The sequence below is a fragment of the Maniola jurtina genome, chromosome Z (genome assembly GCF_905333055.1).
Source record: "Maniola jurtina chromosome Z, ilManJurt1.1, whole genome shotgun sequence".
Lineage (NCBI taxonomy): Eukaryota > Metazoa > Arthropoda > Insecta > Lepidoptera > Nymphalidae > Maniola > Maniola jurtina.
The window spans coordinates 16036538-16053917 of NC_060058.1; the positions used below are offsets into that span (position 1 = coordinate 16036538).

General features: G+C 37.2%; 1 protein-coding gene across 1 annotated transcript in view; it reads left to right on the forward strand.

Annotated features, from left to right (window-relative positions):
- The first annotated feature begins 868 nt into the window (after positions 1–868).
- Positions 869–17380, forward strand: part of LOC123880526 (titin) — a 142530-nt gene continuing 126018 nt past the window's right edge. Inside the window, exon 1 of the mRNA XM_045928674.1 lies at positions 869–1156. Coding sequence (XP_045784630.1) covers positions 1054–1156 — 103 coding nt within the window. The 5' untranslated portion in view covers positions 869–1053. The remainder of the gene's footprint in view (positions 1157–17380) is intronic.

Genomic DNA, 17380 nt, shown 5'->3' on the forward strand with positions numbered 1-17380 from the left:
TGGGCTTATTTCCACAAGCCGGGAACATACGCTGCCTGGGTTCAGCAACTCCCTGCAACTGGTTTGCTGTGGTCTATGTTCCCTAGAGGAGGGGGGGGGGGGGGGGGGGGCATAATTATGATACATAGAAATTTATTAATATTTTACAGAAAAATAAAACTGACCCTCGGTGCGCGAGTCTGACTCGCACTTGGTTGGTTTTTTAAAGTTTTCATTACTGCCCTATGAAACTTGTAGTGCAATTAAATACGGGTTTCAATAACTCTTACCTACCTGCCCTCAGATAAGTTGGATAATTTGGTTTGGACCGGAGCATCAGGGTCTGAATCTCACTACAATGATATTAATGTACTTAAATATTTTCATAAATACTTACTTTTTTTAAATTTTTTATGCATTAATCGATAGAACACAATATGAAGATTTCTATATATCAGAATCAAATCAAAACCCTTTATTTAATTCATGTATAGTAGGACGACTAGGTGTCTCAAATACTGGCTAGTACTACTTCAGACAATGACTTTTACAGGGTAGAATCTTTGTACCTGTATACGCACTTATTTTAAGTACCTAATAAGTAATTAAATAGGTACCTAACAGTTTTAATTACTTGGTAAGTTCGTACATAATTACTAAATTATAAATGAAATTGCTTCGTCCTAGTAAGTGTCGCAGGATCACTTTAGGAGCAAAGGCTGGTTCGTTGTTCCTGCTTGGTACGGAGCAGGGTTCCAAGGATGAAGGGTGCAGCGATGGCGTGCGGGTGCGCGGGAGTCGGCCGCAGGAGCGCGCGCTCGAAATAGCCGCCGTATTTCGAGCGCGCGGCGCCCCGCCCCGCGGCCCGTCGCGCCGCACGCGAGCTGCGCGCGCGCGCTCCGCACTATCCGCTAACTATTCGCAATCGACCGACGTCTTGGTTGTCGGAGCTGGTAATGATTGACTTCTGCTAAATGAACCCGTGGACTAGTACCGTACTAAGTTTATCGCAGTGGCGTGTGATCGCGATCCGGACTGAGAGCGAGCAGTGAGTTCGGTGGCAGTGTGTGAGCCATGGAGCGGCAGTCGCGCTGGGCGGAGCAGCGCTCGGAGCGGCGCGAGCAGGTCGTGCAGCAGCGCAGCGAGCAGCACTTCACGCAGACGCTCACGCAGCAAGGTCAGCTCCTCTTTCTTTGCCTGGCGACTGTTGCGCGGGTAGAGTTTCACGCCGCGCGGGCGCGAGGCAGTGCGGCTATTCTGGGGCACGTGGGCGGCGCCGCCCGGCTCGGGAATGCGCGCAAGCTCTTCTATTTTTCACACTAATTTTATTACATTTCGAGGAATGATCTCACTGTCTCCGCTCTATTTCGGACTTGTACTGCCCGAGAGCGAATTGCATCACCGATGGAGGTCGAGGGTTCGCGCGCAGGGCTGGCTCGCACGACCCCGATGCGCGCTTTACGCGACATGTAAATGTGAGGGGCGAGGAGGCCGGCGCGCGAGCCCTAGTCTCTCGTTAAGGTTGCAGCGGCGAGCGAATTCATGCATTCAAACTTGTTTACTTTTAAGGCACAAACTCTGCCCTTATATGGGCGACGACAAATGCGCATGTTCCCATTCGAGGGTAAATTTTTCTTAATATGAAACATTGACGAGCGAAACGAGGTCGAAGGCCGACCGACCTCACGCACTCACTTACCAGTTACCTCATGTTCATATTCGGGAGCCGATGAAGCAACACCACAACATGCGCTATCTGTGTCCAAAGCTTTGAGTATAGTAGCTATTAAGATGTATTTTTTCATGATTTTTTCCTTTTCAAAACAATTTTCACTTAAATTGCATCTTACAAACACGTCTACATATTGTACCTAGATTTTGCTCTTTATTATGATTTATAGCGTAATAACTTCAGTAAATTATAATATTATGGAACTTTCATTTACTGTCGATGTCCGATGTACACAAATATGTAAACATCATTAAACAGATTAATAATTACTAATCAATGCCTAATCATAAACGTTGTACCCACAGTTCACGACAGGGAACTTTTAACAAAACGTCGAGGTTTCGAATATTATAATCTGTTAACTAAATTGACAGATTAGAAATATATTATATCCTATTCTTCAGCTTCAGAACCATAACTTTCTGAACTTTGTGAAAAGAATACTTACTTAGTTACTTTACGGACAGTTTAGTTTATAATTCAACCTTAAATCTAATAGCACCATAGAATTAGTAAGTGCTATTACCAAGTAGTATCCGAACGGTAGGTGCCACAGATAATCACAGGTATTAGCAACGTAATGCCAACCGTATTGATATAATTAATAAATAATCGATTTGAAAGGTAGAACAAAAACAAAAGGAAACTTCACAGCAAAATTAAGTTAATCATCATGTGGGTAGGTGACAAAAAATTAATCAATGCATAGATTGGAAAGTATTTCACGTCACTACGTTCTTTTATAGAGTGCAGTTTAAAATATGCATCGTTTTTTAAAGTATTGTCGGACTCATTGCGCACGATATACGTCGCAACACGCCAACACGCAACAGCGTGTTGGCTTTTGTGCTTGTGTGTATGGCCGTGTTTCAAATAAGTCAAGAAAACCAAGGAAGATAGGTATGTAATCTGAGTTTTAACAGGGCTCTCTCCGTCACTTACTCCATACAATCGTAGTTCCAATTTCATTTGAATATTAAGCAACCAAAGTCCATGAAATTTTGCAGGCATATTCTATTCTATAGGAAACTAATATCTGTGCCAGTGGTGTTTTAGATTTTTCTAGAATATGTCTGCAAAATTTCATGGACTTTGGTTGCTTAATATTCAAATAAAATTGGAACAACGTTTGTATGGAGCGAGTGACGGAGAGACCCCTCTTAAGTGCACAAAAACTCCAACGGTTCTTTGACGTTTATTTGCTTGCTTTCCAAGTTCCTTTATTTTAATGGATTTTTTCCTAAGGTTTTCAATATCCATACTTAGACTGAAACTGCTCAAAACTATGAAATAATATTGTATCCGTATCATAAACGGCATTGATTAGTATTAATGTAACCATAATCCATTGACTGTATCCAAATGCAAAATCTTAAATATGAAACGCGTTGGAATCGATTTAATTAAGTGGGTATTTGATAAAAATTGAAAAATCTTGCGTGAATCAACGTTCATTGAAAGATTTCATTGTCAAGATTTTTAAGAAAATCTTTGAGCCCGTGTAACTTTGAATCTACAATCTAGATGATAGGTACTACCCGCAAATTCGTCCGCGTAGATTTCGGCTTTTTTGAAAATCCCGTGGGAACTTTCTGATTTTTCGGAATAAAAAGTAGCCTATATCCATCTCCGGAATGCAAGTTATCTTTGTACCTATGTACCAAATAGGTATTGCTCGCGAATGCGCCCAGATGAATTAAAAGTTTATTATAAATCCCGTCCACAGGTTGTAAGCTAAGCATTTCTGTACCTATCCTCAAAATCGGTTAATAAGATGAGCCCTAAAAAATAAGTAGACAAACAGACAGCTGACACTTGTAGGTATGTATTTGCAGTACTTACGTGTTTACATTTCATTGAGTTTGATTGGTTAATATATACTTACTCACTTTTTTAATATTTATTATTATAGAGAGGAAAGATTTGTTTGTTTGTCTGTACTTAATACTGAAACTACTGAACGATTTTCATAATTCTTTCACAATTAAGCCCTTACTTATGGTTATATTTATATATATAATATATATATAATATTTATATAGGTTCCTATATCAAATTTCACGGATGAATCAGATAGTAGTCAAATAAGAATCAAATTTTTTTTTAGGTGCCTAATGACGAGCGCTCCGAATTCGAAATTATTGAAATGGTATTAAGCTTCAAGTAGTGTTTATTGTTAATTTGAAAACAAACAGCTAATGTTATCAAATAACAAACACAATAAGGAATCAAACATAATTATGCGAATCAATAATAATAATTGATGGTGATATTTATTTTCGTCAATTTAAAACTAAGGTTTGTTTTTAGAAAACAAAAATTGTTTTACAAGTGTAAATTAAAAATTTATAACACCCCCGAGAAGTGAAGGTTACAGTAACTAGAAAAGAGCTGATAACTTTCAAACGGTTGAACTGATTTTCTTCGATTATAGCTAAGAACACTCTCGATCAAGCCACCTTTTAAACAAAAAACTAAATTAAAATCGGTTCATTCGTTTAGGAGCTACGATGCCACAGACAGATACACAGATACACACGTCAAACCAGCATGACAAATTTCGGCTTGATCCGTGCAGTAGTTCGTGCTGCGCGTCGATAGAGCTGTCAGTCAGTCAGTCAGCTTTTCCTTTTAATATTTAGATTAGATACTCGAGAAATTGTGATTCGGGAATCGGAATCGTTTTCAAAGACCAGCCTCCAGCTAGGTGCCAGTTGTTCAAACTTCAAGTTAGCATTCGTATGAAATGGAAACAGTAAACAGTCGCGCGTGACTCAACACGACTTAGGGTTGTCACTCAGAAAGAAAAAATAAGCTTTTAATCCAACCACATCAAACTGCGACGTCGTGGGTAAATTTATCAAAATCTTTTCTTAGAGGAGGTGTTCAGACTATAGTATAGAGAGGACGTTAATGCAAATCATCAAGTTTCTAGACCCAGCAGTTTGAGCTATACATTGATGTATCGTTAATCAGCATAACGGACGTTACAAAACCAAATACTACAGCAAACAAAAAATAATAGTTCGTTCATGCGATAATTTCTGAAATTTAGACAGTGGCAACCCTAGACCACAGACTTTGCATATTGCACAAACTTATCGGTTACAAATAGGAACATAGGAAAGTGATTTCACACTTCGCTTCATACTCTTACGCTTAGATATCAAATTCAAATTACTTTTTTCATGTAAGTAAATTATGCCATATTAAAATTTTACCACCGGTAGAAAAACTTATTACGTATTATAAAATGAAGTAAGTACATAAATAAATATATGAATATCAAATTATAATAATAGTACTATTCGAAAATTCTATAGCAAATATTACCTATAATACCTATTATTACCTATAATAATAAAACCTATTATTTGGCAATTTTCTGAGGTGGCAACCCTAGACCACAGCCACTGCATACTATATACTGGTTACAAACGTTTACATATATTGTATAACGGCTATACAGCCGTTAAAGGAATGCCCGAGCAGCGTACAGCTGAGCAGCGCTGAAAATGATTTTCTCACCTCAGTTTACACATAGTACTCAGTAGTGAGCCGATGATCTACGCAATGAGACCTTTCATGTTTTGGTACGATACATTTATCTTTATCTCAACCAAATTTTTTTTGTTTATATTTGTCATATCTGGCTATGATATGAAATTTGTTATGATAGCTTCAAAAATAACCTATGAACTAGGCTCGCTAAAAATCTGAGATTCAGAGTATACTTATTAAAAAAAAACAAGGATACATTTCTAAAAATTTACGTTTTGACGACTTTCTGTTTTCACTGTATTGAAATCGCACGTTTTATGGTTTTTATTCTTTCGATTTTGCATCGCGTTTTAACGACTTTGGACTCGCACGGAAGGGTTCCGTATTGGTTCCGTACCATTTTACAAGATATGTGACACTAAGTGGTTTTTTTATTTTTTATTTGCAGTTTGGAATTTTTATTATTTGGTTTTTCAGCGATAGAAATGCACATTCTGTGAAAATTTCAAGTTTTTGACTATTACCGTTCATGAGATAGGTAGGCACAGCTCCCTGACAGAGAGACGGACGGACAGCGGAGACTTGGGCCTGGCCTTCACCCAAGCGAAGTGGAGAGGAGTGTTCAGTCGACTAATCAGATATCTTCTAAAAATCTTTAAACACTCCACTCCGCTTGGGTGGAGACCGGGCCTTAGTTACAGCCAATAGGGTCCCGTTGGCACCCGTCAGGTACGGGACCCTGAAAATAGTTGTTGAGATGCGACGCGACGGTGGAGGTTTTACTCTCGATGGATAATTGCCGGTTTTCTATTTGTTACGGGTGGGAATCGCAGAATAATGGCGGAGTGGCGCGGGAAAAATGTGAAAAACGCGGCAAAATGCGATTTTCACTGTCACTTCCAGTAACCTTTCACTTGTGTTTCATTATTCATGCGCACTAGGCTATAATAGTTAGGACGTTCGCCTCCTGATCGGAGGTCGGGGTTCTATACCGAGTATGCACTTGTAACTTAAGCCTATCTATCTAAGTAGCCTATATCTCCTCCCATGTCTTATACAAGCTAAGTATATAGACTGTATAAACTAATACCTACCCATAATACAGTTTTTACGTTTTTATGTACAACAATAGGTACTAACTCTGGTTTTAATGCAAACATTTCAAAGTATATTGGATTTAGATTTCTAAACTCGAAACAGGCAGCAGGGTTGGCGCCTGTATATTTTATTGTTCTCTAGAAAACGTGGAGCTACAAAGAAGCCTACTTATAGGATTGTGATTTGTGACTAGGTGTCGAACGTCCTTGTAATCGTTACGCTAGGAAGATTCTAATGACATTCATCACACGATTATGTGTTAAACCTTGTTTAAATAGAAATATCCAATCATCCTACTGATAATGGTCTGATACACAACTAAATAGAGTATACTCGCATTCTCTTCTTACTAATGTATTATGAAAAGGCCAGTTTGACAATTTTAAATTTAATTTAGAGCTGTCAAACCTCGTGACTTTAGCTGCCAGTCGCGAGACTATTGTTAAAAAAAATTCAAATTTTTTTAACAATTAAATTCTTTTATTTCATTATTTTTAGTGGCCCCATGTACTATAATATGCTATGCCCAGTTAAAACCCTACTGTTTACTAAGCTATTACACTGATCGCGAGCAATTTGCTCTTATCCATTGAGGAGTTCTGTTCTCCATCTCTGAAGATATTCATCAGATCTTCACCAAATTTATATCGGACCACCTGCACAGTATACCCTTTCAAACGAAAAAAAAATCCAAATTGGTTCAGGGGTCTTTGAGTAATCGGTGAACATACATTAAAAAAAAAAAGATTCCGAAGAATTGAGAACCTCCTCCTTTTTTGAAGTCGTTAAAAATTTATAGCATGCCCTAAAATTTAGTCTTTAAATGTAAAATTCATGTTCCGTCCTTTTTTAGCGATATTAAAAAGAAAAAGATGCCTATTCTAAATTTACTTCATAGAAAGACAACAAAATAGGTGCCAAATACCTACCTAAAGTCTGTAACGGACTTAGGTAGAAACATTTTTGTGTTTGGATTTTGGTCGTTAGGCTGTGTCCTCTGTCATTTACTGACCTGTACCTACTATTAGGTATATGTATTCTATGCTTCACATTATAGAAAGAAGGCAGATTGTTGTTATAACTGATGGGCTATATAAAAGAGTTGTTCTGGTGAGTAGGTATTGAATATACGTTCGTCTGGTGAAAAAATGAAAGTAGTTTAAGTATGTCATTTTGTTCATCAAGCGACGTAATTTCTACAGTATTAAGTTTTATGATATCTTATACAGTAAGAAAACATTCGAATGCAGACAATCGTTTCCGTCTGTTATATCATAAACATAATACATATACTAGCAGTTGCTTCGCGACTTTGTCACTGTTGAGTTTTGTTCACCCATGGGCAGAGTTTCGCGCTCGCCACCTCCTTTACCGGTGACGCTGTAACGGCCAGTAGGGCCTAGCACAGTCAATCCGAAACAGCAGTAGACAGACAAACGCACTTTCGCATTTTATAATAATATATTAGTATGGATCTTTGTGGTAAAACTCGCCGACACGCTACGGTGAATGCGAAAGTTTAGCAAGTTAATGGAAATTTTTAACATTATACATACAATTTAGGTATGCACAGTACATCTTAACTACGGAATCAGACTAAATCCACAAGACATTACCTACTTTATTTCTTTTTTATCATTTTGCCTTATCAAAAGCGCAACGACTGAGTATCTTGCTGGCTCTTCTCAGTAGAACGTGCTTGCTGAAAAATTGATATTTTAGGTATCTACCAAGTAAAGACTTTATCATTGAACTCGAGAACCCAACTCCTCAACCCTGATGCTGTGAGAAATAGCATTGCTAAACCGTGGTGATCCCACGGGATTTGTAAAAAATCATCCGTTTAAATGTTTTTACGAAATTTGGTTCAGAGATGGGGCTAGGCTACTTTTTGTCCTGGAAATCAAAAGTACCCACGGTATTTTTAAAACCTAAATCCACGCAGGTGAAGCCGCGGGCAACATCCAGTAGTTTCAATAAATCTATAAAATAATATTGGCAAAATATTTTTTGTACGATGTAGAGAAAGACATCTGCTATACGAGTAGTTTGGAAAAAGAGCTCAGATTTTAGTAGAATTAAAACGAGATATAAATAGGTATGAGATATAATAATATGTCTTGTTTTTTTGAACTAAGGCAAGTCACAAGTCTTGTAAGTTTAGGTACCGATAGAATATTAGACTTTTTCTTTGGGTGTTACCTGTATATTATGTTAACGCAGTGTACATTAAAACTGAATCTAGTTTTTGTGGCACTGCGTGTGCGAAATAAAATAAAAATATTTTTTATTCAATTAAACTTGTACAGGTTATTTTGAATCGTCAAATGCATCCACTACTGATTTGAAATGCCTTTCCTAGCGCGAATAATCAGCAAGCAACTCGGTGATGGTAAGATGGTAAGATTAGTAAAAAAAAGGTCTGGGCAAAGTTAAGGTAACTGCATTCTTTAGAACAGCCTTAGGGTGTGAGCCCTCTCACACATGGCCACCTTGTGAGTGCAGATTTGAGCGAATCATTCCAGTTCGCAGGTCTACATATTTTTTATAGACACTGCACATGTAGTATTGTGTGTATTTGTAACATGTGTTTTCTTGGGCCAGCGCAGACGCTAGACAATGACTCCAGTGTGCTTAGTATGAGATTTTACTTCACACCAACGTTGATAGAATTTGATATCAAAACACTTCGGCGTCAAAGTAAAGTGTGTACATTATGTACCTTGTTTTGTGTGCCAGTGTTTTAAGCGGAAACGTTGCAAGATACAATCGGTCGCACTGAATTTTTTACTTTGAGTCTTTAAAACAAGTATGTTTAGGCCCATTTTACTTTGACGTCATTGTGTTTCGATCTCGAATACTATCAACGTTTGGTAGAGATGTAAGTTGGGGACAGAAAAAGTGGAAGAGTCTACATTGGAATATAGTATTTTATGTAGGGTCAGCAAATCTTGTCCTTTACGGCCGGGTATCTTTAAAACAAGAGTGAATAGGCACCTTCTAGGTAAACGCGTCCCATCTTAGACCACATCATCACTTTCCATCAGGTGTGATTGTGGTCAAGCGCTTACCTATAGTGAATAAAAAAAAAATATGGAGAGGAGTCGTTATATAACCTATTTATATTTCTTTCCAAGCTAAGTATGGAACTCTCTATGGGCAAGTCTGACGCGCTTGATTGGTTTTATTCATGTTCACACGCACGCTGTGCCATTCTGCGGTGCTTTTCGTCATTATCATCATTATCAATCGATAGACTGAATCCCAAGGCTTCCTGTGACTCTATCTAAATGTTGATTGTTTGATGTCGTCTGTGCACCTAGAGGGAGATTTTTCAGCGTTGCGCTTTCGAGGTCGCATCCTAGCACCTTGGGACCCCAATATCTATCAGTTTTTCGAACTATGTGCTCTGCCCATTGCCCAGTTTCGCAACTCGTCGGTCTATGTCTACTCTGGGTCTCTTATATGGATCTTCTCATTTCTGACTTGACTATAGAGAAACTCCAAGAATAGCTCTCTCTATCGCCCTCTGAGTAACTGAGCTTAACTTATGAGGCCCATATACTTACCAAGGTGCTATTGCCATCGTTTTTATAATTTTTTTAGTTTATGTCTGTTGCAGCGTATGTCTTGACGGGAGTCTGCGCAGGCTTGCGCGGTCGCGGCATGGCGGGCACTCATTATAGCGTACAGCTTAACAGTAACCGACAAGCTCCGTTTCGGTACTTGCTCTCGTGTATCAAGTCTCCGTGCCCTCCCCGCGCGTCTGCAGCCTCGGCACCCCCTCGCCTTATGTCTCGGATTAACCGTTTATACTTATGATAGGTACTTAATCCATACTTATCACTACTAATAATATAAATGCGAAAGTGTGTTTGTTTGTTGGTTTGTCTTACAATCATACCGCAACGGAGCAAAGGGTTGGAGTGATTTTTTGTATGGATAATAATTATATTTATGTAGTTAAAGACCTGAGAGTCACATAGGGTACTTTTGATCCCCGAAAATTAAAAAGTTCCCACTGGATTACAAAAACTTAAGTCCAAGCGGATTTTTTGAAAATATTTTTTTATTTTATTTATTTTCAATAAAAAAGATAATGATATTGGTGCTCGTAAACGCTTGACGGCTTGTCTGAGCACTGGTTTTATCTCTATGGCATATATAACTCAATGTTTGCATGCCACTGAAATGGAAGTATACAAGTACTTAGGTACGCTGGAAGACGCTGCAAAATGACAGTTATTTTTTGTTCCGACTCCAAGCGTCGCACTGACCGCACCGCTAATTAAAATCAAAATGGTCTTCGTGTTCAAATTATCTTAACAACTTTTATTTCCAAGTAGTATTTTCCCTCACTGCTGTTATCAAAAATAGCCCTGTATCCATTGTACTGGTATTAGCAGAGGGCGGTGGCTCCATTGTTGTCCAAAGCACTTTTGCCCTTTTACATAACAGCATGTGTATACGCTATATAGCACGATCTTTATTAAAGTAAAGATGAACTTTAGAGTCGTTCAGAGCATTCGATAATCAAGTTGTTTCAAAAACAGATCGGGAATGACAGGTCCAGCGTGTATTAAATTAATAGAGGTCAGTGCAGTTGCATGTAGATAAATGGGTACAGCTCGCGTAATATCGCATGTCGCGTGCGTGTCTCACATAACTGGTTCCAAGAGCCATAATACCACAATAATCGTGATCGCAGTACGTACCGATCTAGATCGCGGAGACTGGAGGAAGACTTTCATTAGGTAACACCGGACCTAGTATCGCAGAAATGAAATGAAATGAAAACTTTATTCTTGTTGTTAGTTATTTTTAACCCCCGACCCAAAAAGAGGGGTGTTATAAGTTTGACGTGTGTATCTGTGTGTCTGTGTATCTGTGTATCTGTCTGTGGCATCGTAGCGCCTAAACGAATGAACCGATTTTAATTTACTTTTTTTTGTTTGAAAGGTGGCTTGATCGAGAGTGTTCTTAGCTGTAATCCAAAAAAATTGGTTCAGCCGTTTAAAAGTTATCAGCTCTTTTCTAGTTTTCTTGTAGAAAAGAAGGTTAGATAACCCTTAGGTTCATAATATTCAAGTGTCAATTGACAAATGTCAAGCTGTCAAGATGGTCGTTGCCTAGATATACATAATTATTTATTTGAAAATGATGTTTTGGAAAACTCAGATACTTCGGATCGTAGGCGCGGAATAGTCCAAGAAAATCGGTTCAGCCGTTTGAAAGTTACTGTAACCTTCACTTGTCGGGGGTGGTGAAATTTTTTAATTTACACTTGTCACTATTGTGCCGGGAACATGATTGGCATTGTTATAATCAAATGTAACATTTGACGCCTGCCAGTGCTAAGATTTAGTATAGTGAAGGTAGTATAGTGAACGCCTGGACGTTTTGATACCATCGTACTGGAAAGCATCGCCAAGGTCTGCATCCGTACGTAGTTGAAAATCCTAGGCCACGTACGAAACGATTTGCTTCCTCGTATCTAATCCGAACCGCTAGGATATGGAACGCCGTTCCGGCATCAGTTTTCCCTTCAAAGTTTAATATAAGTACCTATTGGGTACCTTCAAATGAAAACTGACTAGGCAACTTCTAGACAAGCGCGCTCCATCTTAGGCTGCATCATCACTTGTTGGCAGGTCTGATGCAAATTCTAGTCTGTAAATTTAAAAAAAGTTTTCTAACTGAAATGTGGTTTTACTGTAAGTGCGGATTGATTGAAAACGATTAGTTTTGCCGTCCCATGATTTTACCGCTTCACACTACGGTACGACCGATTTGAAATGATGCCACGCACCTCGATGGCTCCGATACTGCAATCCGAATGGATGTACATTTGGTTCTAACCTTATTTATTTAGAGATATTTATTGCAATAATACAAAATACAGGATATAGACTTAAAAACAAAGTGGCTAATGATTTGTTTGCATTATGTTTTGGCGGGATTTAGTCCTAGGCGGGACTACAAATTGCTTTTATGTGCCATAATTTTATAGTAAAATCGAATCTTTGAAAAGAACAAACGAGGATTTTTGCTGGCTTTTCTCGCCAGGAAAGTAATACCAAACCAGTGGTAGATGCATTTGGTGGTTTAAATATAGTTTCTAAGTTCAACTCCAAGGGACTGTGCGCTGATAGACAGCGCTTGTCAGACAGGACAAGTCTTTTTAACCCCCGACCCAAAAAGAGAGGTGTTATAAGTTTGACGTGTGTATCTGTGTATCTGTGTGTCTGTGTACCTGTGTATCTGTGTATCTGTGTATCTGTGTATCTGTGTATCTGTGTATCTGTCTGTGGCATCGTAGCGCCTAAACGAATGAACCGATTTTAATTTATTTTTTTTTGTTTGAAAGGTGGCTTGATCGAGAGTGTTCTTAGCTATAATCCAAAAAAATTGGTTCAGCCGTTTAAAAGTTATCAGCTATTTTCTAGTTTTCTTGAAGAAAAGAAGGTTAGATAACCGTTAGGTTCATAATATTCAAGTGTCAATTGACAAATGTCAAGCTGTCAAGATGGACGTTGCCTAGATATACATAATTATTTATTTGAAAATAATTTGTCGGGGGTGTTGAAAATTTTTAATTTACACTTGTTACATAATAGACATACACAAAACATAGTACTTTATAATAACATGTACTTATCGTTTTTAGGCTTCCGTACCTCAAAAGAAAAAACGGAATCCTTATAGGATCACTTTGTTGTCTGTCTGACTGTCTGTCTGTCAAGAAACCTATACCTAGGGTACTTCCCGTTGACCTAGAATCATGAAATTCGGCAGGTAGGTAAATGTAATAGCACAAGTAAAGGAATAAATTTGAAAACCGTGAATTTGTGGTTACATCACAGGAAAAATAATTAAATGTGTTTCAATTTTCAAACTAAGATAACTATACCAAGTGGGGTATCATATGAAAGGGCTTTACTTGCACAATCTAAAACAGATTTTTATTTATTTTAAAGCATAATAGTGCAAAATTTCGGAAAAATACCCGAGTACGGAACCCTCGGTCCGCGAGTCTGGCTCGCACTTGGCCGGTTTTTAATCTAATTTTTATCTACACGGAAGAGCCTGTATAATGAGTCCGAACGAGTAGGCTAGTATCACCTCTGTGCCGAGCACCACAAAATACCTACCTACTGTTCGTGCACTGTGCAACCAAGTAACTACCCTGCCATTTATTTATTTTATATTTCCTACCGACATATTGTGATTGTTCTGTGTAGTTGTCTCACCCGTATAATATTTCATGTAATGTTTATATTAAATGTGCAGCGCTCAGACAAGTCGTGTAAAGAATAAATATATTAGATATTATATTATATACTTTGTTTATTATATATTGCTGACTTGAACAAAGTTCATACTCTAGTACTCGACGAACGGGACCAACTTCAGAATGCTGTTGGCTCTTTCAATGAGTGCATTCAAACATATGAGGACGCTCTTAAAAAGATTTCTACATTGGAGGATGAATTGAGCAGAGCTCAAATAACAATTGAGGACCTTCAGTCTCAAATACAAACTTATGAAACTCGAGCTACCTACAGTTTGTATGATGAACTGCTTGCTTCATCCTCTACACCACCGGTGTTGACTATTGATTTGACTTGTGACAGCCCTTCCCCAAGCAGTAATAAGCCACTTAAAAATTCTAATTTAAATCTATATAGCCATAAAAAATTGAAAAAATATATTAAAATTAGCAGAATAATTAAAAAAACCAAAAATTTAATAAAATTGCAAAACGCCCATACTAAAAACATAGCATTGCGTAAGGAACGTTCACATCTGTTAAACAAACTTAAATCTTATTGTTCAACTATAAGAGACATTCAAGAAACATATGACTTGAATGTTCAATGCCTAAATGAGAAAATTTCAAATTTGAATGATTCTTTAAAATATATTTCTGATAAGTATGAGCAGTCACAAAAACAGATCCATGATCAAATACTGGTGGCTGACGAGTTGTTGGCCCTAGGTGCACACAACATGGCTCGTTTTGAGTCATTAACAAGTAAATGTCAATGTACTCAAGGTGTGGCTATGGTTGACAATCATAGTAATAGTATATTGCTTACGGACAATTTGGATACTAGTCCGGGGCAATGTACACCAAGTAATGTAGAAATGCCTTCATCTTTGGATGCAAATCTTTCTTTGAAACCTAAGAGACAAACTATAATCATATCGGATAAGTTAGGTAGTGAGTTTGGATCCCTTTTGAGCTACCATGTTCAACACTCAGTGATTAATAGATGTTCACCGGGGGCTAGTTTGGACTATTTAATTGATAGTTTAAAGGAAGAAAATTTGGACAGCAACACAAACATTATTATATTGTTTGGGGACGGTTTAAGGGTCAAAAATTATGACATATCAAAATGTTTTGGAAAATTACTGGAATTACATTCCAAGACGAACTGTAAATTTATTATGTGTGCTTTTCCTTACTCTAGCACACTAAGTAAAAAACAAAACAATTATATATACAGATTGAACTTAAAACTGTATAACTTGACAAACTGTCATAGTGACACTTTATTTTACTTTGATACAAATAAGTTTACTTCTAAGTTTCAATTGATCGGTGATAGTATGTATCTTCCGAGAAAATGTAAGACAAGGATAGCGTCACTATTAGCATATAATTTAAAGGAGCCAGTTACAAGTGTTGTAACTAAGTCTTTTGACACTTTTACAAACTGTACTTCTAGTACTAATATTCTTTGTATTGACTCGAGTACTTCTAGTACTAATATTTCTATTATTGACTCAAGCAATAGTTTATGTACTATTAGGGACCCTATTGCTTGTTTAAACTAGATAGTAAGACAACGGAGGAGCTCTGTAAAATGAATACTGTACATCAAAACATACAGAGCCTCACCGGCAAAGATAGCCAAAATTTAAAACTAAGTAGTGATACAACAGACAAGCACTGTATTATTAATCTTGTACACCAAAATATACAGGGCTTGTCTGGAAAAGAATATGAAATTGAACTTTTTATAAAAAAATTAGATATTGATATTCTATGCCTTACTGAGCATTGGCTCAATAGTTATCAATTAATTGTCAATCTTGGAAATTATTCATTGTCAAGTGCGTTCACAAGAAAGAAGGCTATTCGCGGAGGATCTATGATAATAACCCGCAACAACATTAATTACAAGGAACGAAAAGACATTCTTAATCTTTCGGTCGAACGCACTATTGAGCTGTCCTGTGTTGAGCTGGAGCGATATATTATAGTTTGCGCATACCGACCTCCTTCAGGTGACTTTTCTCTGTTTGAGGACGTCATGGAGGAGGCACTGAGGCGGATATGTAGGTCATCAAAAAAATTATTGATTTGTGGAGACTTTAATATTGATATTTTACTTCACACCTCCTTTACAGATAGATTACTTAACTTATTTAAAAGTTTTAATTTAGAAAACATTTTTGTTGAGCCCACACGTGTAACTGCAACTTCAGCTACTTGTATTGATAACATTTTTGGTGATTGTAAAATTATTAAAAAATCCATTATCACCAATCTTAGATCCGACCACTGTGGACAAATGATATCTGTTCCCAGCTGTCAACTAAATACAATAAAAGTAGTAAAGTATAGGCCAGTCACTACTAAAAAAGTAAAGCAATTCAAACATAATATTTTATTCACCTTACCTTCACTTGACCTTACACAGGGTGGTCCGGATGAACTGTATAATGCTTTTTTTAACTTAATAAATTCCCAATTTAATTCTATTTTTAAAATCATAGAAAAAAGATTGTTTAAAAATCTTAAATTTAGTGAGTGGGCTACTGTTGGCATTTATAAAAGTAGGAATAAGCTGTTTGACTTGTATGCAGAAAAGCAATATAATTTTACTCCAGCCTTTGTTCAATATGTAAGAAATTATTCAAAATTATTTAGAAATGTTTGCATACAAGCTAAGTCAATTCACATAAAACGAAAAATTATTAATTCAGATAATAAAATAAAAGCAGCTTGGGAAATCATCACAGATGAAACTTGGAAACATAAAATGGAAAATAATAATAAATTGGAACTTAAAATTAACAATCACATTACTGACTCTGACATAGAAATTGCAAAGACATTTGAGGACTTTTTCCGAAACATCCCAGTTACCACTACTAGTTCCCTTAACTCGTCGCCAACAGAAGCCTATAATCTTCTTAGGGGCAATGTTTCTGAGTGCAGTGTACTATTTAAGTTTGAACAAATTACCCCACATGATATTATTAAGGTATTCAAATCTTTACAGTACAAAAAAACAGGAGACTTATGGGGGATATCAGTAAAAGTAATCAGCAATATTATTGATATTGTTGCTCCATATCTTGCTCTAATTTTTAATAAGTCCGTAGAGTCAGGATCCTTTCCAGATCTTATGAAATACAGTAAATTGATTCCTCTTTTCAAATCGGGCAGTAAAAGTGACCCAAATAATTACAGGCCAATTTCGATTTTGCCGACTTTTAGCAAGATATTTGAAAAAATTATGCTCAACCAACTGCTCTTGCACTTTAACTTGAATAAATTACTTCACTCGGAGCAGTATGGTTTTACTAAAGGACGATCAACAATCGATGCGGGCGCAATGCTTTTAAAGCATATATTCGATGCGTGGGAGAACTCACAGAATGCCGTTGGAATTTTCTGTGATTTGTCTAAAGCATTCGACTGCGTTGAGCACGAGACTCTCTTAGCTAAATTGAGCTATTATGGAGTCAAAGACACTGCGCTTAGTCTTATTGCGTCTTATCTCAGTGAACGTATACAAACAGTATGTGTAAATGATGTGAAGTCATCCGGATCAGCCTCATTAATGGGTGTTCCTCAAGGCTCTATCCTAGGTCCCTTCATGTTCTTGGTATATATAAACGATCTACCATATTTTGTCCAAAATACTTGCGATATTGTACTATTTGCTGATGATACGTCTTTGATTTTTAAATTAGATAGAAATGAGAATAATTATGACGATGTAAATAGAGCCATATCGCAGGTCACTCACTGGTTTACTGTTAACAATT